This window comes from Chrysochloris asiatica, unplaced genomic scaffold, assembly GCF_000296735.1.
Source record: "Chrysochloris asiatica unplaced genomic scaffold, ChrAsi1.0 scaffold00135, whole genome shotgun sequence".
Classification (NCBI taxonomy): Eukaryota; Metazoa; Chordata; class Mammalia; order Afrosoricida; family Chrysochloridae; genus Chrysochloris; species Chrysochloris asiatica.
This window is the reverse complement of record NW_006408653.1, coordinates 1,282,469-1,306,972: the sequence shown is the minus strand read 5'-3', so window position 1 is coordinate 1,306,972 and position 24,504 is coordinate 1,282,469. Positions and strand designations below refer to the sequence as shown.

Below are 24,504 nucleotides of genomic sequence, written 5' to 3'. Positions count from 1 at the left end.
AACCTCTCTGAGTCTCATATCCCTCCTCTGCAAAACTTGGCCTAAGAAGTCCCAATTTGGGGGACCTTGCTGGAATAGTTTCTGCCCTTTGAAGATGTCCACTGAGGTTAACTCCCTTCTCTTCCTGTCTTCTACGGGCCAAGGGCTCTCAGACTAGGTTGAGCAGTAAAATCACCTGGGGAGCAGATAAGAGTCTTTAAGTCCAGCCCATATTCCAAGCCAAATACATTATAGTCTGGGGGTGGGACCCATGAGTGGCATGTTTAAAAGTGCTCCACGTGATAATAATGTGCAACCAAGGTTGACGAACACCCTAGAAGGAAATTATGTTAGACAAAAATGTCTGAAAGATAATAGTGAGTACTGGCCAGGGTAGCCTAGAAACATGGGAAACCCATGGAGACATGTGTGTAAGTATAACATGTGACTGAGTGACAGCAGCTGATACATGACACTAATATCTGGGGACATGAGCTTCAGCTTAACTTTCTCCTACAGCATTTCTTACAAATTTCTATCAGGGAACTCCTAAGAGAAGAAGGATGTGGATAGGTACTTGAGAGCAAAGCCTGAAATGTCCAATTACAAGCACCATATTAAAATCACATGAAATATTTACATGGACTTCTGGTGTGGTGCTGTGGATCAGCACTGGACAGAGAACCACAAGGTCGGCAGTTCAAAACCATCAGCTGCTCCCTGGAAGCCCTCTACAGCGTTGCTATGAGTCGGAACAACTCTATGGCACTTAACAAGAATCTATGTTTGCGTTAAACAAAAAGGTTGTTAAATAAAAAGAGATGTTTTGCACTACTTAGTAACTGAGTTACTTAATATCCTTATCCCAAAGTTTTTTGGTAAAAATTGTTGCTCTAGAAGATGTGTCATATATGGTTGGTAGCCGCTAATCTTTCATCATGCACCTCTGAGCATGCAAAGAACCCCATCAATTTGTCATCTACATGGTAGTTATTGAATCTGCTCAAGATTATTATGCAGAGAAAGAAAAAGATAAAAAGGCTTCAGAGAGGTTAAGTGAGTGACCACACAGGGGTTCACAGCCAGGCCTTCTGACATCAAGCCTAGGGTTGTTTCCTGACCCCACAATGCCTTCTCTATCCGCTTCTGGGATTGGAAGTAATGCTGAGTGACTTGGCTTGTGAGTGTGCCCTGTTGGTCCCTCAGCTGCCTTCCTCCATTCTATGTGTGGCAGGTAGCCAGAGTGCAGATTAGGGCCGGAGCCCAGGCTGTGATCCCTGTGTCCTGGTGAAAGGCATGAACATGGAGGGGATGTGTGGTAGGAGCGGACAAAAGGCCATGCAGCATCCAATGGGGCATACATGCGAGTCCTGGGAGGTGCTCTTTTTTCTCAGGAGTTCTTTCTGGGAGAACTGGGTACCACCCCCAGGTGCTAGCCACTTCCTAACTCAGATTCCTCAATGGAATCTTTCATCTGCAGAAGCTGAGTGTCCTTTGCTGCTAACTTTATGGAGAGTCTACTTCCAGACACAGTGAATGGCAACACTGAATAGCCACGTTAGGAACCTGGGGTGGTGCAAATGGCTGCTGAAGAAAAAGTGGTGGTTAGATTCCATCCAGAGGCACCTCCGAAGAAATGCCCACGACAAAGGAGATCTACTTCAAAAGATCAGCCATTGAAAACCTTATGGAGCACAGTTCCACTCTGACACTGTGGGTCACTGTGAGTCATAACTAATTCAACTGCAACTCTCTCCCTCTCTCATCCCCTACATTTTGACAACCAAGTCCTGATGAAAGTACCTCCAAATGATCTCTCAAGCTCTCCCCTCATCTCCTATACCTCATCCCATGTGATAGGTCCAGTACACAACAACTGCAATGGTACAGACATGCCACAACTATACTACCATGGACTGATGAGAGCACAGCGGGTAAATGAAGACCCTCACTAATCAGACAGAGCCTGAATTGTTGGAAGACGTTTTCCCTCTAATCTGTCTTCTCCACCAGAGTGATTGACCTAATTTGCAAACCCAATAATACTATTCACATGCTTCAAGTTCTCCAATACCTCCTTAACTGCAGAGCAAACTCCCTAGCTAGCTTTATAAAACCCTTCCCAGGCTGGATCTCACTGTTCTCTAAGTATGGCTCCTGCCACTTCCCTTTAAGCAACCTTTGTCCCAGCCACACCAAACTAACTGTGAACCAAGAATAAGGTATGTTGCCATGGTCTCTTCACAAAGTGCAAGTGCCTTGTTCTTTGTGGCACCTAATGAAGTCCTCTTGACTTTGGTTCAAACACAACTTAGATTCCTTTGTGAAATCTTCCCCTTTGGGTCTCACCTATATCCCACACAGCCCCATTATGGTCTGCATCTCATTACTTTATACTTTGTTGAACTGTCTGTTTCTTGAGTAGGCTGGGGGCCATCTCTTATAACCTGTGTGCCCCTAGCACAGAGCCTGGCACACAATAGACACAATGAGATGCTGAATGCTTGATGGATGAACTGAATGGTTGAAGGGTGGTCCTCAAGGCAGAGAAGGGACTGAATAAACTCTCACAATCCCTATCTACCCAGGAGTCAGCGGTGATGGACGTGTTGTCCGGGACTCAGCATGCATAGAACAAGGCAACAGCTGTCACTAACCTCGCCGCCTCTTTTACTTTTTGAGTACGTTTTGACACACCCAGGAATGTTTTTGGATACACAGCGTTCGTGGACAGTGTATTTACAATCTGAAAGAAAAAACAAACAAAAAACCCCCAAAACAACAATGAGGAGAGTGCTTGTATGCTTATCTATGAAAATTCCAGCCACCTCCCAACTCAACAAGGGCCCGTGCCTCCCTCCTAGTGGCCAGACAGGGGTAGGAGACCTATGGAGACAGCCTTACTTATGGAAGGAAATCCAACACAATCTCTAGTTGTTCGCTGGGAAGATAGTTCACAGTTATGTCCCAAATATCCTTTTGCCCCCTCCCCCTTGAGTCCACATCACACTGCCTTCCACTGTGGGCAGTGAATGAAGCAGGAAAGAGCGCCAAAGATGCCTGTCACTTAAGGGGAGGATTAGAGGTCAGGCCATCGACTGGCACAGATTCCGTGTCAGGGATGCTAATCACTGAATGGAAAGAGCAGAGATTTTTGGAGTTAGGCCTTAGCCTGAGTTCTGTCTCTGCCGTTTGTAACTAACCATATGCTCTTGGGCCAACTGCTTCACTTCTCTGAGCATCAGCGCTTTCATCTGTAAAGTGGGAATGAAAGTGCCTCTCTTGCAGGGAATTTGCAAGATTTAATGAAATAATTTATACAAAACACCATGCATCTGCGTCAGAGTAGCTATTCTACAAATAGTAACAATTACTACTATTGCTTAAGGAGCTCCGATAGTATAGTGGTTACAAGTAGGGTTGCTAGCCTCAAGGTTAGCAGTTTGAAACTACCAGCCATTCTGCGAGAGAAAGATGAGGTTTTATGCTCCTGTAAAGATGTACAGCCTTGGAAGCCCTATGCAGAGTCGCTATGAGTGGGAACCGACTCCTCGGCACATAACCACCACCACCATTACTGCTTATGACTATGCAAACAGCAGTAGTTCACAAGTCTAGAACTTAAAAGGAATGGCATTTAGGCTATAAAGAGTTGGGTGAGAGCTGGATTTGAATGGATGCTGCAAAGACCAATAGCTTTGAAGCTATTGAGGCTTGCTTTTGATAAACACTGGGCTCAGCTCCACTAAGAAGACTTTTGTAGCTCAAGTCACTTGCTGGCTAGCTCACATGTGCATGTTGAATGAGACACTTTGGTGACCTGAACTGCATCCATGGAGTCTCCTTGCAGCAGCAGCTGAGTGTTTGTGGGTTCAGGCTGAGTGTCTGCTGTCTGTATAATGAGGTGGTGGCCAGGACTCTCTTCACCCAGAGCCTGGTCCCTGCACAGCCTTCTCACTGCGTCCTTCTCCACTTGCTCCCCACAGCCACCTTCTTTCCTTCCTCACCCCTTCTTTCTCCCTTCTCTTTCATCTGTTCTCTTCTCCCCTTTTAAAAACACTTATATGTGTGTTTTTCCCCTTCCCTTTGACTTTCCTAAGTGGATCTTAAAACAAAATTTATGTATCATTTTAATTTTCATTGCATTTACAGAACATAGTTTTATGTTGCTTATTAATTAAAAAAAAAAAAAAAGATAAATGTTTGCTAGCAAAACTCAACCAAAATCAGTACGAGATGTACTTTAATTATATATTGCCCCTTAGTAGCTTCTTTTCCTAGGGCGGCCGTGTCCCCAGATAGAACTCCATCAATAGGCTAATCCTTGTCCATTTGCTGTGGGTAGAATAAAAACAGGACATGGAAGTCGTGTTCTACTCCCTACTGCTGGAACACTACGGGGGACTTCTCCAGCTAAATTTTTTCTGGAATGGCTCAACCATGTGCAAAACAGACACAGATAGCACCCAGAGGGAGTGGGGTGTGAAGGACATTTACTCACAGACGCAGCACAGGCCTTGCTTCCGAACGCCCATCAGCATGATGTGGCAGAAGTTGCAGTAAGTCAATTTCTTAAAATGCTTCAAGGTCCAGGCATGCCTCCCATCCCCCTTGGAGTTCTGCAGGGGCAAAAAGGGGTGACACACTGAGCGCTAGGTAAAACTCTTCTCATAGTTGGAGGACAAGATACTCTGTACTGTTTTTAAGGACTCCCTTATAATAAATACAGATTTAAACAAAGTTCTCTCTGTGTGTTTTCCAAAATTAGCAAATAATAAAGACTAGGAATATCTGAGTGGAAAGTGGGAACTGGGGATGATAGAATAAGCTCTCTCCTACAGAGCTGGTAATGAGACCTGGTGGCGCGGTAGTGAAGCGCTCAGCTGCTAACTGAAAGAACTATGGTTTAAATCCACCAGCTGCTCCACTGGAGGAAGATGCGGTGGTTGGCTTCTGTACAGATTTACGGAAAACCCTATGGGACACTTCTACTGTGTCTTATAAGGTTCACTCTTAGTCAGAACTGATTTGACAGCAACGAGTTAACTGGTGGAAGTATAAATTAGAACAAATTTTTTGGCAAACAATCTGGAGATGTTGCTGTTTGTCCATCCATCCATCCATCCTTCCTTCCTTCCTTTATCTTTCTATCAGTCTAATGTAATCTAAAGATCCTTTAAATGTTTATACTCTGACTTAAAAGTTTCCCTTCTTGGACTCCTTCCTACAGTCATAATTTTTAAATGACACATTAGCATTTTTGTGCTCTGTCAGATCTTCAACCTAGGATTACTTAATATAACAAAAAGCTGGAAACATCCTAAAGGTTTCAAAATTACCAAAAGGTTAATTGTGATATATCCATATGATTTAATGTTGGGCATCAGCCAAAAAGATATTTGTAAAAATATCTAATGGTATGGAAATATGCTCAAGATACAATGCTAAGTGAAAAAATAGAATACAAACTGAGTATTATGATCTCAGTTAACATAGTAAAATCTTTGATGGGAAGAAATTTCATCAAACTATTAACAGAGATTTGGCTATAGCTGGCAGTACTAAGGATGTATTTTATTTCCTAATCTCTACTTCTGGATTTTCCAGAATGCATATGATCAAGAGAAAACAGTAAAAATACTGTACTCCTCTTAACAACTTTCTGCAGGATAAAGATAGGCAGGAATTTACAGCCTCCGAAACCCTCTAAGGGTCACTATGAATCAGAATCAACTCCATGGCACTAACAACTTATAACTTTCCAGGCCATTAGCACCATACCATGAGCACTTTCCCACACTATTATCTGCTCACAGGTAAAACAGAAAAGCAATAAAGACACAGAGGGTTCAACATTTCCTCCTGACTTGGCTTAACCACGGAATAATCCTTACCACCATCATGCAATCATACATCTTCTGTGGAACCTCAAACCTGCTGCCTTCCAGCCTCTGGAACACAGCTTGGCTGAGGCTGTAGTTTCAGGAACATCCCTCCCCACATACGCTGTCCCTGAACCTTCCTCATAGGCTCCATCATAAGAGTAAGCCTCTTGATTGGTATTTCAAACCCACTGTCATCAAGTTGATTCCAGCTCATAGTGAGCCTGTAGGACACAGTACAACTACCCCACAGGGCTCCTAAGTCTGTAAGTCTTTACAGAAGCAGACTGCCAAATCTTGATCCTGGGGAGTAGCTGGTGTATCCAAAGCGCCGAGCTTTAGGTTAGCAGTTGAGTGCTTTAACCACTGTGCTACTAGGGCTCCTTCTTGGCTGGTATTAAGGGCACTAAAAATGACTTTAAATAGGGTGGGGAGTGTTGGCAGTTAGGTGCATAGAGTTTAATAGGCAGGACTTCGGGTCTAGTTTTTACTTCTGAGCAACTATGTGCTTGGGCAGATCATGGCAGCAGACACATTTCTGTGCCCAGATGCGTCTGCAGGTCTCTAGAGGAACTCGTGTTCTTTTCCAAATGCTGGTCTCCTCCTCTGGGCGCAGTGAAGCTCTTTTCTTCCCTTTATCTCAAAAGTTGCTTCTTCCAAATAGAAGTCATTTTAATCTATTGTTGTTAGGTGCTGTTGGTCAGTTCCAACTCACAGAGCAAAATACTGCCAGTCCTGTGCCATCCTTCCACTTGTTCCTATGCTTGAATTCAGTGTTGCTGTCATTGAGGATCTTGCTCGTTTTCACTGACCCTCTAACTTTACCAAGCATGATGCAGGACGCCCTTCTCCAAGGACTGCTCCTTCCTGATGACATGCCTAAAGAATCTGAGATGAAGTCTCACCATCCTTGCTCTAAGGAGCATTGTGACTGTACTTCTTCCAAGACAGATGTGTTTATTCTTCTGACATCCATGGTGTGTTCAATAGTCTTCACCAACACCATCATTTACATGTGTTGATTCACCAACTGTCCTTTCCACTGTCCAGATTTTGCATATATATGAGGTAACGAAAAATACTCTCCACTTTAGTAACTGGCCTCACTTACTGATTAAATGATTCATCAAAAAACTCATTGGCTCATTCCATCAACAAACATCTACCTCAGGAAATTTTTTTTCAAGAATTACATGAAATAATATTAAGTAAACTCTGAATACAGTGCTTGGCACATTGCAAACATTAATTAAGCTCTTACTTGATGTCAGATACAGGGAATACAAAAAAATAACTAAAGAGTGTTTTCTCATGTGTAAAGAATTAGATTTGCTCCTATTCTAGAAATAAAGACTCAGCAAGTTATGTAAATAGCACAGTAAGTGAATAAACCAGTAGTTAAACTAAGTCCCTTGCTGACCTCAGAACCCATGTTCTTCACCGAAACTAGGGTTTTCCTTTAGGGACTATCTTGGACTGAAGGCAAATTGCAACAGTCTTCAGCAGACCCAGCCCTTCACAAAGCCCAAAGGACTGTTGTTTTATCTGAAAATACATCTACTAGCTAAAGGAAGCAATTAGCTGACCCCTCCCCTCCTTTCTCTGCTATTGTTGTCATAGAAACAGGATGAGAAACACATGAGTCTTGGCTTGGGCTAAAGTGAAATGTCTGCTTGGGTTGTAGCACCACCATGTGGCTCTTTCATTTCTGCACATTAGAGGCTATAGAACCAGGTTGTTGTTAAGTGCTGTGCAGTCGGTTCCCACCCATAGTGACCTTGTATAAGGTTTCCTAGGACTGGTTGGTGAACTTGAACAGCGGACCTTTACAGTTCAAACCAACTTTTCAGTCCAGCACATAAACCCACAGTGCAACACAAGGACTCCACTTAGAAAGGGGTGGGGAAACTTTTTTTACTGCTAAAATTGATAATATCATTCGCGGGCCATTCAAAACAATCTACTTAAAAATTTTTGGTCAACATTGAATTAACTCACCTCTAATGTGTCATGGTCGCACTGAGTTGGAACCGACTCCATGGCATACCACCACCACTAATGTGTCATGGAGTCCTGGTGTGGCGATGTGGGTTAATGCACTGGATCACAAGGTAGGTTTGAACTGCAAGGCTGGCAGCTCAAACTCACCAGCAGATCCTTGGAAACCCTCGCTATGGGTCGGAAACCACCCGATGACACTTAACAATGTAAGCTCTGTTTGAACCGCAAAGTTAGTGGTTCAAACTCACCAGCCATTCCTTGGAAACCCTTTTTAGGGTTGCTATGAGTCAGACCCTATTTGAAGGCACTTCACAACAATGACAACAATGTGACAGCTGGAACCGTGGTTGCCTTGGCAAGACCAAACCAAATGGTTTCAAGGGCCTTATACAGCTCGCTGGAGTCCTGGTGTGGTGCTGTGGGTTAATGCGCTGGACTGCAAGGTCGGTTTGAAGAGCAAGGTTAGTGGTTCAAGCTCACCAGCCACTCCTCGGAAACTCTATACATGGTTGCTATGAGTTGGAACGGACTCTACCACACTTGACAACAACACACAGCCCTTGAGCCAGACGTTCCCCATCCCTGCATAGAAGGTGGGAGTCATGTTCTTCCTTATGAGTTTTGGGGTTTGTGTCGCCGTTAGAATATCACACAGAGATAAATGACTTCCTGTGTATTACATTCAGAGGTCCCCAGAGTTTCAGTGGCTGGATGTGGGTTTTGAAAAAAGCAAGCAAGTAATAGAACCTTCAAAGCATTGAAGGCTACTTGCTGTGGAATACAGTGCATGCTCGCCCAGGCTCATCTGACAGGCAGTTTTCCTGGAGTCCTACCCCTTGATCTCCCACTTCTTGAATAGAGAACATATTAAATGTTAAAATTTTAGAATTTAGTGCATGCTTAAAACAAATGCACAAAGCTTTTGATTAATTAAAACTAAATTTGCACACGATTTTTGTTTGCAACTTCTTGTGTGAGCGATGGTTTGCCACCAGGTCGATTGGGCACATTTGGGAAAATATTGAAGAAATGGACTAGCTTTCCCACCTCTAGCCATAGAACAGAGGATCCCTCCACGCAAAGTGGTACTTTAGTCTTCAGTAGAGAAAATAGAAATTGGGTACTGGTGAGTAAAATGTCCCATCTCTATTTGCATGCTTCAGAGAAAGAAAAGGTATTTTGGAGTAACACCCAAGCAGAACTTCCATCTTTGACCCAAGTATAATCTTGAGTGAGTACTGTTAGAAGAAACTATCTTAATTATCTTTGCACCCTTAGGTCTGAGCCTTTGTGGATACACAGTAACTTGCTGGTATATTGAATAAAGTGTCTGATACTACTGGGTATGGGAGTGGCCTCTGCTACCAACTAGGCATGTGTATTCAGGTATTTTACTTCTCTCAGCCTCAGTTTATAAAGCTGAGGAGATGGACCTGAGGATTTCAAAGGTCTTTTCTAGCTCTGATTTTTTATAGAGCTAAATTGGTGTGGTGCTGTGGATCAGCACTGGACCGCGAACCATGAGGTCGTCAGTTCAAACCCACCAGCTGCTCTTCAGAAATACTACATAGGGTCGCTATGCGTCAGAACTGACTTGACAATACTCATCAGCAACAACAACAAATAACAAGAAGAGAGTTGTGCATGTTGCTTGATTTCTATTCAGCGCTGGAAGGAACTAGGAGATGACCACAGAATTCTTAGTTTTTGAGTGCTAGAAATGAAGGCTCAGCATTAGTCCCGAACTGCAGATGGAGACATTAACGGCAGTCAGGTAGAGGTCAGCTCAGCTGTCCTTCCTGTTCTGTTCCTCTCAGTGACATTTCAGTAATCGCCAAGAGGTGCTATCACACACAATCTGTGAGACTGTCCTGGTAATTACTTAATGTCACCATTTGTGCTTCCAGTGTTAATCTTCTTACCTCATGCATGGAGGCTAGTCCACTTGGTAAATAAACAGAACCTGCTGCGTCTGACTATGTTGAACACTGATTCCACATTAATCTCTTCACGTACCCTCTCTTTGACTAAATGGAGAGATTTCTCTCACATGCTCTGAATTTTCTTTCCTTTGGACCTCTGGGCCTTTGATCAAGCTACAAACTCTCTCTTATGTCATCTTCTACTAGCCAAATCATGTCCATCTTTGAGAGCCAGATGAAATATCCTCCCAGGCTCCTACAACCTGGTCTTCATTCGTAAGAAAAGGAAATCAAAATCCCACACGTCCTTCAGGAAATCCATACCTTCTAAGGTTCCTCCCTGTTGGTCTTCACTCCCAAGCATGGGGCATTAGAAAGTGTAGGATCTTTGGAGTTAGGCAAAGTTGGCTGTTTTGTCAAATAAGATACCAATCATGAAAGCTTCCCACCAAGGACCAGTCTTTCTTCCTTCTTTCTTTCCTCCCTCCTTCTTGTCTATATCCAACTCTCTTAGCATTTGTAAGCCTAATTTGTAGGAAAGATAGAATTCTTCCTTGAGTTTTTTGGTCCTTGTTGAGTTTAAGCTTCATGAGGGCAAATATTGAATCTTTGTGCCCTGTTACAACACTTATAACAGTAACTTTTATTTAGTAATAATTTAGTAAATTTCTGTTGAATGAATGAATATGTTTTGACACTAATAGGTGAAAAGGAATAACAACAGAGAGGAATTTCCAGCTGGTCTAGACTACATGCTATATTCATTGGGAAGTCTGGAGTAGAAGCCAAGTCTATGTGTAGACACTGACTTCCACATGGAGCTTTTGCAAGTCAAGAGATCTTTGAACTCAAGCTTGCTGACTTACAGAGTCGTCCATACCCAGGAGGACCAGCAATGGAATGGTAGTCATCCCTCCTTGGACCCATTCCTTTAGAGACACAAAGCCGTCCTTGTCACAGTCCATCCCTTGCAACATCTCCTTCAAAATCTGTGGAATCCAAAGAGCAACAAATGTCTGTTTTCACCTTTGACTTTTCTGCCCACCTTGGTTTTCTCTTTCATCCTGCATTATGTTTTGGGTTTTGCCCCTTTCTCTTTTTATTTTGCGTGAACAAGAGACTATGAACAGTGAGGGAGGAAACTGAGAATCAGAAACCAAGGGTCCAGGCCTTAGTCTGCACCAACTTGCCTGTGTGACCTTGGGCAAGTCACCTAACTCTCTAGGTTCTGGTTTGTCCATATGTAAAATAATGTTGCTATATTTGCAATACTATAGTAAGGATTAGAGAAAATGTATGTACAGTTTCTAGTACAATACCTGACACATACGAGCCCCAATATGTGATTATGGTAACTAGTATTATCTGGTGATTGAGGAAAATCTCTAAAATTCCCTCTATCTTTAACTTCTTTGATCTAAAATCCCTGTTGTAAAAATTTAGCTCTGTAGGAAAGAATAGGGGGAATTCTTAGCTCATTACATCTACACTTTTCCTGCTGCCTACAATTTTTCCTATCCAAGAAGCGGGAGGTGAAGCAGTAGGGCCTCAGAGAAGCTGCCCATAAGAAGATAAGTTTGGGAGAGCCTGCATAGTAAACACTGGCATCCAAGTCCAGCAGATGCCCCAATCTCATTATGGAAGCTCACTTGGAAACTACCCCTTGCTCTGAAAACTCACAGGTCTTAGCTCCGTGGGATCCCACTCCAGGTACTGGGCAACATGAAGCATCTGGTTGACAATGAGCTCCATCTCCTAGAAAATAATAGGGGGAGAAACCAAATGAAGGTGTGGTTTTAACCAATGCCAGTAGGAAGATAAACAGGGCTGAGTGAGAGTTGGATACCATACATTTTCATTTTACTAGGCATTCACCATTTGTTCCTACTCCCTTTGCTTCTGCCTTGACCACAAAACTCAGTGGAGAGAGACACTCATAAGAAGTACAAAGCACAGATAAGCCTGAGATCTCCTTGCCCTAATTCTGTCCCTTAACTAGGAAAATATAGAAAGATGCACTCTTGATTTCTCTTTTACTATGCTTATTGTTATTGCTAAGTGACATTGAGTCGGTTCCAACTCATAGTTACCCTGTATAGGGTCGACTCATAGTTACCCTGTATAAGGTTTCTGAGGAGCAGCTGGTGGGTTTAAACTGCTGATCTTGTGGTTCACAGTCCAGTGCTGATCCTACAGCATCTCCCACAAATACAAACCACTTCTTATCACTCCTCATCCTCACAGCTTTAGCAATTTGGGGATCCATTTACATCTCTTAGTTGCCAGCCAGTTTCAGCTGGATGAAAGGCTACTACTGTATTAGTCTTTGTTGCTGTTGTTGTTAAGTGCCATCCAATCCACTTATCATGACCCTATATAGGGTTTCTGAAGCTATAAACCTTTACAGGAGCAGAAAGCCTCATCTTTCTCCTGTGGAGCATGAGGTAGACTCAAACCACAGACTTTGTGGTTCATAGTCCAGTGTTTATCCTACAGAGCCACAATACTCCCATAGTGGTCTTAGCTCAGGTTTGTAATTTAGATTTAATTTGGATCTCACCTGTTTCCTTTGTCCTATGGTGGACTCCCGGTGTGGCACTGTAGGATCAGCACTGGACTGGGAACCATAAGGTCAGAAGTTCAAACCCACCAGCTGCTCCTTGGAAACATAGTACAGGGCCTTTATGAATCAGAACATGGTCCAGCTCTGGCTCCAGGATTCCATGAGTAGGAAATGTATGTTTGCCTGATGAGTGAGCTGTTGGTCCAAGGCCAGGATCCATATAAAACCTCAGAGAATAAATGGATGCCAGAGGCCTGGTGTGGCACTGCAAGATAAGCACTGAACCATAAAGTTGGTTTGAACTGCAAGGCCAGTGGTTCAAACCTACTAGCTGCTTCTCAGAAATCCTAATGAGTGGGAACCAACTCAATGGCATTTAACAACAACAACAATCAGCCAGAATGCTCCTTAGAAGCCAGGATGGTGAGACTTTGTCTCTCATACTTTGGACCTTTTATCAGGAGGGGCCAACCCCTGGAGAAAGACATCATGCGTGTTAAACTGTAGGGGCAATGAAAAAGAGGAAGACTTCAACAAGATGAACTGGGACAATGGCAGCAGCAATGGGCTCAAATGTTAACAATTGTGAGGCTGGTGCAGGACTGGGCAGTGTTTTATTTTGCTGTACACGGGATTGCTATGAGTTGGAACCGACTGGACAGCACCTGAAAACAACAACAACAGTTTATCGGTGCAGGGAGAGCCCCAGTGGAACATATGTGAGCTTAGAAGACATTTAGTGTCAAATCTAGCATCTCTTGGTTACCATTTAAGATGTTTATAGCAAGATTGCTTTGGTAACACACTAGTGGACTGAGGAAGAGCTCAAAATTGTTACCTCTAATAGGATGAATGCCAGATCAGAATAAGCAAGGTAAATTTCAACAGGAATTTAAAAAAAAGTACTTCATTTAAATTTTAAAAATCCATCGTGAAATTATAGAATAGAGCAATAGAGGAGGATAAAGACGTGGGAAGAATGAGAGAGACAGAGGGTGGCACTTGGTAGAAGTTCCAGTGGGAAAAGCTGGTGAACTTTGTTCAGGCTAAGATTTAATGAGAATACAATGTGATTCAGGAGTTAAGAATTAGACTTGTTCTCACAAACTTAAAACTAAGCTCACTACCATTGAGCTGATTCCCCATTGAGTTGATTTAGCAACCTTGTTTAGGGTTTCTGAGGCTATAAATCTTTACAGTAGCAGAGAGCCTCATCTTTCTACCATGAAGTGACTGGTGGGTTTGAATTGCTGACCTTTTGGTTAGCAGTCCAGTGCTTATCCTACAGCGTTACCAGAGCTCCTTTTAGACTTTATCTGCTCTTCTTGTGTTAAGTGCTGAAGAGTTGGTTCAGACTCATAGAGACCCTGTACAGGGTTTCTGAGGAATGGCTGGTGAGCTTGAACTGCTGACCTTGAGGTTCAAATCGGCTTTGAAGTCCAGTGCATTAACCTGCAGTGCCACACCGGGACTCCAGACCAGGGCTGTGTAAATAGAAGCAGAGTAGGCAGATCTCAGGAAGAACTAGTTCTGCTTATGTTTCCCTTTGTCAGGGCCTATCTGAATGTTTACAGAGACATAGAGTAGTGACTTCAGTTCTGTGTGCGATACTCTAAGAAGAGCATTGACAAACATGTTTAGTACAAGAAACTGTAGGAACTGAGAATTTTAGTTGGAGAATGTTTTAGGGGACATGTGAAAGTACCTTCAAACATTTGATGTTCTATAGTGTAGAACTGTTATTTAATTTGTCCTGGTAAAATACTGAGGGCAGAGCTATACTATTGGATGGAGGGAAGGGAGGAGTTGAGGGTTGGCCAATTTTGGTCATCCTATTGTTTTTGGGCAGGGCTTTGAACTGGTTAAATCCAGTTTGACCCCCTGTTGAGAATTTGTGTTTCCACCCTACATATACTGAGTTGAATTCTACACATATGAATCACGTGGGAATCGATAAGATCCCCATTCTTGGGAATGTTCAAAAAGAGACTGTGAGTCCATTTACCAGGGATTCTGGACCAATGTTAAATTTGATAACTCTTCTGAGCCTTGCTTCATTCTCCCAGTCTTACCTTTAAAATATATCCAGAATTTAATCACTTTGTATCATCTCCCAAACTTCTACTTTGGTGCAAGTTATCATCACATGTTACTTTGGTTGTTTCGACAGCCTCTTCACTGGTATCTCTGGTCATGTTCCTACAGTCTAGTCTCAACACACGTACGTCTATCATGCCATTCCTCTGATCAAAACCTCTAGTGGTTCCCTATTTCTCCAGAGCTATAGGGCCTTCTATGTTTTGCCCCATTATTTCTTTGACACCCTTGCCTGTCAGTCACCCCATCACATCTGCTCATTCATTCTGTCGGTCACACTGGTGTCCCACTCAATCCTCCCATACAACAGGAGCCCCTCAGGATCTTTGCACTTGCTTTACCTCTGTCTAGAAGGTTTTCCTCCTAGTAACTCCCAGACTCACTTCCTTATTCCTTCAAGCCTCAGTTTAGATGTCAACTTCTCAGGCAGCTCTTCCTTGGCTCCCCTGGTTAAAACTGCTACTCTCTCCAACACTTCCTTTTCCTCTTTTATATTTTCCTTTAGCACACATCTTTATCTAGCACACATTTACTTATTTATGCAATTATATCTGTGCTTGCACGAAAATAAAAACTTCACAAGGGTGTGGATTTTTCTCAGTGGCTGCAGCAATGTACCCCAGCATTTAGAATAGTGCCTGACACACAGTAAGGATGTGTTACCCAAATGTATGAAAGTCTATGATACTCTGATTGTTCCCTAGAATGACCCAACCTGTAGCATTGCAATGTAGCTGTAAGATTTCCATAGAGGCACTCTCCCTTTAAAGACCCTGATTGGTCCAGTTCGTCTACTGGATTTGCTCTCGTCCATCCTTCCTTAGCCCCATTTACCTCAACCTCAAGTCTTTCTATTGGTGAGTCCCATTTCTAGAATTGTCAGCCATGAGACAGGGTCTATCTGTTTCATTTTTTTTCTCCTCTCTGCCTTCTTCCTTTCTGTATTTCTTCATATTACACAATCCTGACCTATCCCTATCTATTCTTGAGGTGCAGAAGCGTTCTTAGGGAAAAGGGGATGGGATCTTGTATTCAGAACAGAGAGGCCAGACTCCTAGACCTAGTGCCCTGGGGCATGAGAGGAAGCCCAAGAGCACCAGCAGTAAGTAACCTTCTTCCTCTTATCCTCTTGCTCGCCCCTATCCTTTTCTCCCTTACTCTTAGAGTCCAGCAGGAAATTGCAAAGAGAAATTCTGAACAGACTGGGAAAGTAAACTAGGTGAAATACTAAAGTATCTCCCCATTCTGACATTTTAAGATCCCAGGCTTCTGGAATGAAAACGCTAGTTGAGGTGACTCTTCTCAAGGCTGGCTCTTTGGAAGCATAAAGCAGAGAAGTTCTTCAGATTATCTGCAGCCTTTATCAGGACATTTCTATTCCTATAAAGATGGAACTGAGAATTTTCATATTTTACTTCTAACAGCTCCCTCTCCCTCCCCACAGCCTTTCTTGGATCCAGGAGGGATATTTGGAGAGAAGTCTTACCGCTTGGTCCAGGAGACCATTCTCATCCGAATCATAGAGATGAAACATGACTGCAAGAAACACAGAGGAAGTTAGACTTGTAGTGTCCTCCAAGAACCAGGGGACAAGCTGAGATTTTGATGTTGCCAAGTACTTAGACTCATTATGGTCATCAGCTGACTCACCCTCCAACGTACAGAGCCTGAGTTCTTTACAGAGGTGGTGGGAAGAAAGAGGAGAATCAAGCCATCAGGACCATCTAAGCAATAACTGTGTGGGTGGAGAACTCGAGGTCAGGAGTGTGAGTTGCTGTAGAACATGAATGCTTGTTAGTTTCACTGGACTACACTTAAAGCAAATGCCCACGGATGACCGCGAGTGGCACCAGAAGTACAGATGGGTAGTACAGTCTCTACTGAATGTGGAAAGCTTTAAAGGTAGGCAGACTGGCTTCAAAACCTGGCCCTGCCTCTTACCACCTCTGGGTGTCAAACAAGCCATTAATATCTTTAGACTCAGTTACCCCATCTATAAAATGAAGATTATAATAGTTTCTTTCTCTTAGGGTTGCTGTGAGGATTAATATGTAAATAACAGGTTGCATCTACAGTGATTGGAATGTAAAAAGCGTTCAATATATAAACAGTATTTCATAGCGCAAGGTACTCTTTTAAGTAATTATTGTTGTTATTCAGTGCCTTGAAGTCAGTTCCAACCCATAGCGACCCTGTATAGGGTTTCCAAGGAGCGACTGGTGGGTTTGAACCACAGACTTGGAAGTTCAAACTGACCTTGTGGTCGAGTTTTTATGCCTCTTTTCATAAAATGTCAAGATGCTATTCAGAAACTTGCTCTACTGTGTTCTAGATGCAGGGAGGTGATGTAGGATAAGGAAAGTGTGGGAGAGAAATTTGGGCAAAAGGTAAAATGTTTATTTAAGGTACTGGAAATCTGCATTTTGTTCAAATAAAAGGCAGCACTCCTGTCTGTGAACTGGAAGGAGAGCAGAGCTAAACATTTTTTTGTTTTCCTCCTAGCCCTTAAAACCCTTCATCAGGCCTGCCCTCTCTTTGAAGATCCCCCGGAAAGATCCTTCTTTGATGCAACCATTGTGGGTTTCTCAGCACATACCCACATGATCATGCTTTTCTGGTTAAGCTGCCTTTGTGTCCTCATTTCTTCGCCCCTGGTTGGAGTAGAAGTTATTCAAAGGAAGCATCATGATCTTTTGATGCTTTGTAATTCTGCAGAATGTTTAGGTCAGAGGCCCTCACTTGGTTGCATGATGAAGGACAGACCTTGCCCATTAACACTGCTTCACGACTCTGGGTCTCAGCAGCTCTACAACGCTGAGCTCTCTTTGGTCCATAGAAGCACCCTGCCCTTTAGCGGGCTTTGGAATGGTTCAGTTCATCTAGTGGACTTAGTCCCTTCATTCTCTGAATGAAGAGCAGAACTAGAAAGGCCTGGGTTAGCATCCTATATTTTAGCATGGAGACCTTGAGCAAGTCATTGAACCTTTCTGAGTTTCTGCTTCTTTCCACATCCAATGAGAATAATTGTATCATCCTTCTAGGATTGCTGTGAGGTTAAAATGAAACAGTTGCAGGCCCAGTGCTCAACACATATGAGGTGTTCAATGATGAGAGCTATTACTATTGCTCTTGCACTGGCAACAGGTAGGGTTTTAGACTATTCTTGCCAGAAAGGAACAGTTTTGGCTATTAAGGAGAAAATCCTAACTTTTTCAATTGTTAATATCAGGATGGGATTTGAATTGATTTAGTTTAGTAAGAAACACAATGAAAACTCTATAGGTCACACAGTCAAGGTTCTGTAACAAAAATCTGTAAGATAAAAAAAAAGTAAGCATAAAATAGAGGGGTAACCAGTAGATTAAGAGACTGAAGTATGAAGTAGCACAGTAACCAACAGTAATGTATAGATTCAAACTAAAACAATTAAAACTATATAAGATAATTGAGAAAATGTGCAGACTCATTAAATATTTGATAATAGGAAGGAGCCATTTTTAAAGATATGATAATGCTGTGGCTATATTTAAGACAAAGAGTCTGTATATTTTAGAGATAATGAGAGGGGTTCAAAAAGGTCTTGGGAAAATTCCATCATCTTTTAATTCCATTTAAAAAAGCTTTACTGCTGTTAACACCTCACATTTACAGGCGAAACTTTAAGCTCAGCTATTAAGAAAATGGTTTCCTTGTGTTTGGGGCAAGAGTTAACCTTTGCCAGGTTCTTCTTGCTAATGTTTATGTTTTGCAGACTAGTTACTGAAAAACCTCGCCTTTGCCACAATGTGTATGCTTTTCATTAATGTCGATTTAAGTTCCCAAGGAAAGAAGACAATGCATCTTCTTTTAAAAGGCCATGTCATCACCTACTTTAGAAGTCAGCCTGTGGACTGAGAGAGGCCAGCTAGCCCATGACTAGAGGGAGTTGTTTATGAGATTGCTGTCTGTTTTCAGCTACCTCGGACTTTCCTTTCTGTCACCAGCAATTGCTCTTCCTCTGAAGATAGGTTTTTTTGAAACTGACTTTAGTAGCACCATGAAACCAAGCTAAGCTCCCTTAATAAATTAACTAGTCCTTTCTCTAGAACTTAAAGACCTTGGGCTAGTAGTAGAGTGGAAACATGGGAATAGACTTTAGCAAGATAGAGGTTAATTAAACTCCACATCCTCTCTCACTGAATTGATTCTGACCCTAAAGAACAGAGTAGAACTGCTCCTTAGGGTTTCTGAAACTGTACGTTTTTAAAGGAGCAGACAGCCTCATCTTTCTCGTGCAGAATAGTGGTGGGTTTGAGTTGCTGATCTTGTGATTAGCAGACAACACTTACCACAATGTGCTACCAGCACTCCTTTTGTTGTTGTTGTTAAGCGCCCTTGAGTTGGTTCTGACTCATAGTGACCCTGTACAGGGTTTCTAAGGAGTAGGTGGTGAGATAGAACCACTGACCTTTCGGTTCAAACGGACATCGCAGTCCAGTGCATTAACCCGCAACACCACACCAGGACTCTAGGGCTCTTTTAGATGTCAAGAAAAATGAATTCCTTATAATCAGAATTGCTTGAGCCTGGAGTAGGGGAAGGAATGTCTTTGGAAAAATCTGAGAGGAGACAGAGATTGTAGGATTGGAGGCTTTCAGGAAGTCCTGCTAGCAAAGGTCTTGACCCTTGAAGAGACCCAAGGTGTTCTCAATACCAAGGTCTCAGATGTCCTAACCATTCTATTCAGGCTGGTACTGTGTCCCAGGATGGGTTCTAGGAAATGCTGCTTATACTACTGCTGGTGACAGAACTGGAAAACTTCCCCCAAGGAGACACACCCCTGATGCTAGATCTGTCTACAGCATGTTTAGGAATGGCGACCAGGACACTAGATCTTCCTACAGGGAAATGGATAAGCCTCTTAATAGGGCAAGTACTTACATTCGAGTTTATCCTGAGGTTTCCCAGTCTCCAGCAGGGACAGGTAACACACAACATCCTTCAGGTACACTGTTGGGGGCTCTGAGTCTGGAGACTGAACAGCAGGGATTCCCAGAGAGGTCGTGGCCACTTGGTCTTTAGCTGGTACTTGCTTCTCGGTGACCTTTGATTCTGTGATAGACAAAGGACAGCATCCAAGGACACTTGTTGTTTGGTAAACATTAAACCTCCTTTGTTGCCCCGGCTTCTTCATGATTGAGTTTTGAATTTTATACGGGTGTCTGCAACAGCTTTGGTGACCTAGAGATGATCAAATCAGTGGTTTTAGAGATCCAGTTTGTGGAATTCATACTATCTAAATGGACCGGTATATAACCATTTTAAGAGTCTATTTCCTTGTAGGAAATTCACCTGTATCTGTGAATTTTCAGAAAGTCTGACAGTGATTTTTAGTAATACCAATAGTCAATGTCATTTGGTCTGCTTTTGGAACACATCCAATTTGTGTAAGTAATCTTGGCTGGGGTTTCAAAATGATAAATGAACAACAGTTCATGATATACTCTCACAGAACTTCTCAAACACATTTAAAGATGAATAAAAATATGAATGTTCAAAGCAGAAAACTTGGATTGATAATCAATTAATTTCCAGAAATGTGGAAGAATTTTGCCTAGCTGCAAGACCAATCAATTAGACTTCAACACATGCAGAAAGTGGCTTGTCAGGCCACAGTGGGAGAGTAAGTTTTCCACTTAAAATCTTTCTTCTTGCAGGTAGAAAGCTATCTTTTCTACACTTTTTGTCTTCATGTTTAAAAATATGTTGTTGTTAAGTACCGTCGAGTTGGTTCTGACTCATAGCAACACTGTATAGGGTTTCCAAGAAGCATCTGGTGGGTTTGACCTGCCGACCTTGTTGTTCGCAGTCCAATGCTGATCCTACAGCACCACACCAGGAGTCTGTTCAGAAATATGTTGTTGTAGTTAAGTGCCATAGAGTCGGTTATGACCCATAGAGACCCTGTACAGGGTTTCCGAGGCTGTAAATGTTTACAGGAGCAGAAAGCCTCATCTTTCTCCTGTGGAACAGCTGGTAGTTTCGAACTGCTGACCTTGCAGTTCGCAGACCGATTTCTAACCACTACGCTACCAGAGCTCCTTATAAGGTCTATCAAATTGAAAAAAACAAATAAAGTTTCTGTAGAAGTGACTGTCACTCAGGGCAACCCTATGTGTGTGCATGTGTGTTCCATAGGGTTTTCAAGGCTGTGACCTTTTGGAAGGTTATTGCATTTCTTATGAATTGCCTCTGGGGATGATTCTAACCAACAACTTTAGGATGGTGGCTGAAAGCTTAACCATTTATGCCCAGGGATTTCTACAAAGTTTATACAGAAAACTGGACACTTTCACTTTCTTGTGAATTCTACTTTTTTGAGGCACTTTGAGTGCTCTCTACCTGTTCTCAGTCTCTTGACCTCTACATCCCTCAGAAATAATCTCTTCGTATCCAATGAAGGTGTGAAACTCACAGAAAACAACTAAGCAGGGAGGAAAAGGATGACTGGTAGTGGAAAAGCTAACTTAGATGCTTTAAGGCTAACAAGTAAAAGTGCTGGTGAGAGAGGGAGAGATAGAGGCAGCCCTGATACTAATGCTGGCTAGGCCAGGCAAAGTTAGCAGTACGCTCTCTAGTTAGACTACCTAAGAGTCAAGCAGAGGATGCAACCGACCCATTTCAGACCAGAAGAGTGTTGGATGAAAGCTTGCCAGGACTTGGGGGTTAGACTATGGATCTAAGAAAGGAGTTACTTTTCACATAGATGAATGGTGGGAGCAACTAAAGACTAAAGTGTGTCAGGAACATACTTTGTTGAAAAAAAACAGACAACCCATGATGAAGCCCATGAAACAAAGGTGAAGAATAAGGAAAGAAGGAAGCTTTCTCCTGCAATCTCAGAGGAACAGGCCTTTGACTGCAATTTCCTACTGGTATAAGCTCCTCATAGGCTGCTAGAAGATCTAACCTCTATTAAACAGGAGCGGGAAGCCTCAGTGGTAAACAAGTTGAAATGAAAATACAATAGGGATGAAGGAAGAAATAGGGTCACTGAGATAGAGAAGGATTACAATGAAACAACACATGCAACAGAAGTACTGAAATCCTCCTGGAAGGAAAAATTATGGCAAAAGAAATTAATGATGTAAAAGACACACATGAGAAGTCCTTGGGACTGGGCACTCCATTATTCCTCAGATTACTGCTCTCAAGGAAATGAAAAACCCAGTTGCTGCAAAGTTGATTCTAGCACATGGTGACCCCATTTGTACTCCATGGGGTTTGCAAGGCTGTGGGTGACCTTTCAGAAGCAGATTGCCATATCTTTCTTCTGAGATGCCTCTGGGTGGATTTGAACAATAAACCTTTTTGGTTAGTAGTCCGGAGCTTAACCATTTGCAACACCCAGGCACTCTAGTTATTCTGTACTCTCAGAATTTGGTTAGTGTGGTGGCTCCATACGATAAGCACTGGACTGTGAACCAAAAGGTCCATGGGTCACATCTGCCAGTCATTCTGGGGGTGAAAGTTGAGGTTTTCTGCTCCCACAAAGATTTTAAGCCTTGGAAACACCAAACAGGGTGGCTATGAGTCAGAACTGATTCCATGGCACTTAACAACTACAACAGCAGGACACTATTATAGTGACTCAGCTGAAATGGAGTAACGGAGATCAGATTCCTCCCACCAAAATGAACCAAGTGAAAAACTGGACAAAAGGCATGAGGTAACAGTTCACAAGACACTGAACAGTAGGAGCACCAAACAGTGATTGCTAGGAGATGGGAGACAACTGAGGTGACTTTCTGTATTTGATATATCATACTGTTTGAAACGAGTTTCTAAGCTGCAGAACAGGCAGAGGGAACTGAGGAAAAGTCCGAGAGTCTCTCTGAGTTGAGGAGAGGGAGTGTAGGGAGTCTGGGGACCCCAAGGAGGCTAAACTTCACAAAGCAGAGCTGCACAGAAAGGAGAAGGCCTTCAGAATATCCCCACTGAGTAACAAGCAGAGTTCCTTTCACGTATTCAATTGAAGGATTCATCTTTCCAGCCTGAGAAACTCATGAAAACAAAGAGACTAAAGTTTTCATTGTTTATCCCATTTAGTCCTGGGTATTCAGGGCAGGTTGAATCATGCTTGTGCTGATATTCGGACAGTGACAGACTGCTTGGGGTTCTGAGCTGATGTTTGGACTCTGTGGAAGCCCCTCTCTGCTGTGATTGTGTGATTATGGATATACTCATGTGTCCACCTGGCTCTGTGGAAGCACTGTGGAAAACTTGAAAGGGATTGTGTTAAATCTAAACTTGGAGAATGATCTCATAGGTTCTAAATGGGCCAGATCAAATGAGAACCTCGTTTCTTCCAGAGGCCTTTCATTTGGGCAACAGAAAAGGGGTGGATTTTCCAACAGATGGCCTGATCTATGATTCCAGGACTTAGCTCTTCCTGGCTGGCAGAGGGCCATTTCTGTGGTGTTAGCCTGGCTCTACTTGCTTGTTTCTGATGAACAAGTGTATTTGATTAAGACATCCCTAAAGGGTGGCCTTACAGCAGGAGTGGGGAATGTCCAGCCCATGGGCCGTATAAGGCCCGCAAAATCATTTGGTCTGGCCCTGCTGAGGCAACTGTAGTTCCAGCCATCACATTAGGGGTAAGGTAATGAAATGTTTGACCAAATATATAGGCTAATTTTTAAGTTGATAATTTTGTGTGGCCCACAAATGATGTTACAAATTTTGGGAGAAAAAATGTTCCCCACTCCTGCCTTACAGGAGAAGGGTTTGTTTGCTTTCCTTTAAATCTCAAACCACAAAAGAAGCTGAAGAGATGCTACACACCTTCCTGTGCCAACTGACTGTCAGCCCTCTCCGTGGTTCCTATGGCAATTGGATAACTGACCTTTCATGATTTGACCACAAGGGAGTACCTGTCCCCACAGAAAAGGAAACGGTGTATCACAGATCACTTCTCCAGGAGGGAGTCTGAGTTTCTTACCTCCAGAACCACATAGGTTCTGGAATAAGCATGGTGATCAGCTAGCTAGTTAACCGGCTTCTACTAAAATGATCTTTATCTTTTCTCAAATACCACATTATGATATGAGAACATCACCAGTAAATCTTTTCTTGATATGACAGAAACTAAAGTCATAATAAAAAAAAAAAAACCTGCCTAGAAAATTTGGGGTCTTACGCAGTAAAATGTCAATTACTTGTGCGTAAATCTATCCAAGGCAATGACAATACACAGGAACAAAGATCTGACTCTCTAAGTCTTTGTATCTGAGGTTTCAGGAGAAATTTGGGAGAAAGAGAGTTCATAAATATCCTTTGATGCTCAATGGACACACTTGGAGCCTGAGGGTGCAAAGGGCCCTGAAGGAGATCTTGAAAGACCATGGTAAGTTAAGAATAGATCATTCTTCTGGAGAGTGGTCTGAATAATTCTTCATAATATTTATTGAGCATGTACTATGTGCAAGGCACTATTCTAAGCATTTTACACACATAGCTCACTTAACTTTCACATTAATGTTAAGATATTATTAGCATCCCATTTTACAGATGAGGAAATGGAGGCACAGAGGCATTGTTCAAACATGCCTAAGGTTACAGAGAAGATAATGATAAAGCTGGGAGTCAAACCCAGTCCCATCAGAGTGTAGACTTTATCATCCCATCCTGAACTAACCAAACTGGTGTCTTTACAAGAAGATGAACCATGAGGTCGCTTAAAAGAGACCATTGCTTCTTTTCAGTGTAGGAAGAGAGCAAGAGCTTTGAGGTTGGACAACTGTTGATGGAATCCTTGGCTCCATGAGGGCTTTCAGGCTGTTATCTTAAGGAAGGTCACACTAACAGTGTATAATCTCTTAAAACCTTATTTCCTCCTTTGGAAAGTGGCACAATTTGTGAAGGATAAGTGAAAGATGTAAAAAGCAGGTACCTGACAAATAAGAGATTTTAACAACAGTTTTAGCTGACTTCTTGCTTCTCCTCCCACCTCATTCAAAGTGGTGCATATGTATGCTGTCAGAAGTCAAACTCAGCATGGTCTTCCTTCTTGCCCTCCTGC

At 42.6% G+C, this 24,504-nt stretch overlaps 1 protein-coding gene across 7 annotated transcripts in view; it reads right to left on the bottom strand.

The window, feature by feature from the left end:
* Positions 1-24,504, bottom strand: part of DGKG (diacylglycerol kinase, gamma 90kDa) — a 261,627-nt gene that overhangs the window by 162,985 nt on the left and 74,138 nt on the right. For 4 of the 7 annotated variants that reach the window (XM_006869748.1, XM_006869752.1, XM_006869750.1 and 1 more), the window contains 7 exons: positions 19,365-19,535; positions 15,931-15,980; positions 11,465-11,539; positions 10,651-10,773; positions 4,485-4,598; positions 3,590-3,593; positions 2,637-2,725 (listed from right to left, as the gene is read on the bottom strand). In XM_006869748.1, the coding sequence (XP_006869810.1) occupies positions 2,637-2,725; positions 3,590-3,593; positions 4,485-4,598; positions 10,651-10,773; positions 11,465-11,539; positions 15,931-15,980; positions 19,365-19,535 (626 nt within the window). Of the gene's footprint in view, positions 1-2,636; positions 2,726-3,589; positions 3,594-4,480; positions 4,599-10,650; positions 10,774-11,464; positions 11,540-15,930; positions 15,981-19,364; positions 19,536-24,504 lie in introns of all 7 variants that reach the window. The other 3 variants (XM_006869754.1, XM_006869749.1, XM_006869751.1) reach the window with 1 other exon arrangement.